The sequence below is a fragment of the Gadus macrocephalus genome, chromosome 13 (assembly GCF_031168955.1).
Source record: "Gadus macrocephalus chromosome 13, ASM3116895v1".
Taxonomy (NCBI): Eukaryota; Metazoa; Chordata; class Actinopteri; order Gadiformes; family Gadidae; genus Gadus; species Gadus macrocephalus.
Genome location: NC_082394.1, coordinates 13,236,205 through 13,239,507, shown reverse-complemented (window position 1 = coordinate 13,239,507; position 3,303 = coordinate 13,236,205). Strand labels below are relative to the sequence as shown.

The following is a 3,303-nucleotide window of genomic DNA, read 5'->3' as shown; positions in this document are numbered from 1 at the left end:
TCACTTCTCCCTCCCCCCCATCAATTCTCTGGTTCCCATGGGGCTTGTGTGCACGCGCGAAATCTGTCCCTGTGTGTGTGTGTGTGTGTGTGTGTGTGCGCGCAGCGTAAGAGACTCTGGAATCACTTGACGGTATTATGTGACAGTGTTTGCCAAAGTGAAATTATAATGGCATGCTGCTTTACCTCCTGCTAGAGCAAGACCTCATTTAGATGTAATGTCTGCCTCACCGTTTGATGTTTTGAGAGGCACAATAGGCAATGTTGACACGGTCGCCAGCCATGCAGAATCCCACGTATGAGCGAGTTTGTCACAAACAAAGTGTTGGTATGTTTATCTAAAACCAGTCCAGGCTTCAGACTTCCCCTCGGCTGGGAAGGTGCTGAATCAAAGATGGCGCTGTACATTTTATTCCTGCTTAAAAGGAGCAGGGAGATATCTGTGTCATTTCATGTGAAGCTCAAATCTAAGGTATGATTATAGCCGGAATAATTCTTTGATGTATTTTAATTAACAGGAGCTAGCATGTAAAAGGAGCCTATAGACTCAGAGTTGGATGGTACAACGGAGCGATAATCTCCCACCTGAAGTCGAGTCTTGCTCTTTAGAAATTGTGACACTGAAGCATTTACAAGATAAAACCTATATATTGAAGAACATCAGCTCTCATAGCAAATATACTCTGATCCGAGTGAAAAAAAAAAAAGAGTGAAGAAATCGACTATGACTGTTTACAATGAAATGAGAGGAGACACGAGCAAGTACACAGGAAATGCAATTTGTTTGTGGCCCAAATTTTCTCCAGTCCCATCCTATGAACTTGGGCCACAGGTGTATCGTAGCTGCAGTGTGACGCACGTATAGCACAACAAAGAATAACAAATGGAAGCAAGGCAGTCACAATGACCCGCAAAGCTGTTTACGAACCATAATGTGTGTGTGTGTGTGTGTGTGTGTGTGTGTGTGTGTGTGTGTGTGTGTGTGTGTGTGTGTGTGTGTGTGTGTGTGTGTGTGTGTGTGTGTGTGTGTGTGTGTGTGTGTGTGCATGTACCCACACCCGCAAACACATGCCCTTGTGATTATGCCCCAGTGTGATACTATAGCCTGGCTGATTACCTGTCAGCGGGTACTGGGCAACTGACAGAACACTAACACACACACACACACACACACACACACACACACACACACACACACACACACACACACACACACACACACACACACACACAGCGGAAGTAGTAAAAGAAGAGTGCCCCACCCGTCTGAAGGTGTATTGCTTTTATAGAGATGCTGTGATCGTGGCCCCCACCTCCTCCTCCTCCTAGCCCCTCCTCCTCCCAGTCAGTCCTGTGGTCTCCCTCTTTATGGGAGCAGCTGAAGATAGATGAACTCACAAAGTGGTTCTCTATTAAGCCGTAAATTAGGAACTAGGAGGACAATCCCTGCGCCGATGTATGTACCATTTAGTGGAGAGTTATGGGTATGAGTCTTTGTGTTGATACCGACTGTGGTATACTGCATATACCCCCCAACTCCCAAATCAACGCACACAACACATACTGTAGATATTAGTTCCAGAACAGACAGAAGGACTCCTAAGATGGACCCACGAACAGATCAAACAGCATACGGAGCCACACGCAACCACATGCATACATACATACATATGCATGCAAATGTTCACAAATAAAAAAATATTTTGATTTTTTTTTTTTTAACATGGAGCCAACGTATTTAGCATTCATCACCAGCAAAGTGTCGACAGCAGGAATGCATTTGTTAGGGGAATGAGTGATTCTGGAGGCATGGTGGGTCCCTCAGCAGTACCTCCCCTTCTATACGGGAAGAACCAAGGAGGGCTTTTGGTTCTGTCCGTCCTCCCAGACACAGAAAAGTGATCAGGCATTTCAATGAGTTGTTTCCCTTGGACCACCGCTCGCAATGGCCCTCTGAGGGGCTGGTATCAAATAAAATGAAAAAAAAACTCTGGTTTCAAAAGAACTCTGTGACCCACATACATATTCATCTAGGGTGCCTGACTGACTGGCTATTTCTGGTCCCTCTTCATCTTCCATTTCATATCTCAGCATGTGATTGGATGTGACATATTGGCCCAAAATGTTGAATTTGTGATGATATGATAAGCCTGCTGAAATTAAATCCCAGGAAGTCAAACATATTTTTTTCAGTTTCTAGAACGTTCTGGAAGCCATGAGTTGTAATTATAAGAGCCGTACAGGATCGTACAGGATTCTCCTAGTTTTGTCGACCGTTCAAATAGGGAGAGTCGATACAGCACTTTTGACTTTGGTTTTTGAGTAGGACAATTTTCTTTGATGACCCCCCAGAGAATTATCTCAAATAGCAATAGTTAATCCATTGTGTAATTAGAAGTTTTCCCATTAAAGAACACAAAACAGTGGATTATCTGAGATGGCCGTCTGGACCAAATACAACACTAATCTCAGAGGACTTTTTGTTAAAAAATCTTTAGGATAAATGTGAACAGACAACGGTGCACCATGGGTCCCCAGGTAATCCAAGGTCCTCTTAGGATTACAATTTTAATTTTAATTCTAAAATAATAATTTAATTATTATTATTATCATTATAATTATTTTTATATCAACATATCATTCAATTAAAAAACATTAATAAACACATCAATACAATTAATATGAAGAAAGTGTAATGAATAAAAAATGTGTGTGTGAGAGTTTACTTAACCCAGAAAGTCGATAGTGTTGTGCAGATGCTTGCTTAACAAACAACTAGTATTGGATCGTTATAATTTCACTTAATAGTCAGTCATTACAGCAAATTGTTCCAGAAAAAGCACAGCTGTTCAGGCCTCTAGACAGCAGCAGACGACAGACGAACCCACAAACAGCCCAGTCCTCATGTTTCCTTTAATAACCAACTTTCACCTCAAGGTTACAGTGTTTATTTTAAACGGCGTGCTTTGGAGTGTGTGAGTGTGTGTGTGTGTGTGTGTGTGTGTGTGTGTGTGTGAGACTCCGTAAAAGGACTGTGCGGATGTAGTCGTGTATCGCCGCGGCGACGACAGGAGGTTGCCGCCATAAGGCTGTGCCCTTGGAGTCGCTCGGAGGTCCTTCTAGAAGTCCGGGCCCTCTTTCTTGAGGCTCTTGTAGTCCGTGTTGACGGCCACAAACTGTGTGAGGCGAGAGGAATACATTTAAATCTGTTTTGCCTAAATTAAATGAATCAGCTCTGTCCTCACATGCACAGGGGGGGATGTGATGTAGGCCTAAATTGTCAGGTGTGTAAATGTTAATATGC

General features: G+C 43.1%; 1 protein-coding gene across 1 annotated transcript in view; it reads right to left on the bottom strand.

Moving 5' to 3' along the window:
• Positions 1-2,894: 2,894 nt before the first annotated feature.
• The window catches only part of LOC132471063 (cytochrome c oxidase subunit NDUFA4), a 6,455-nt gene continuing 6,046 nt past the window's right edge, over positions 2,895-3,303 (bottom strand). Inside the window, exon 4 of the mRNA XM_060070065.1 lies at positions 2,895-3,175. Within this exon, the coding sequence (XP_059926048.1) occupies positions 3,119-3,175 (57 nt within the window). The 3' untranslated portion in view covers positions 2,895-3,118. The remainder of the gene's footprint in view (positions 3,176-3,303) is intronic.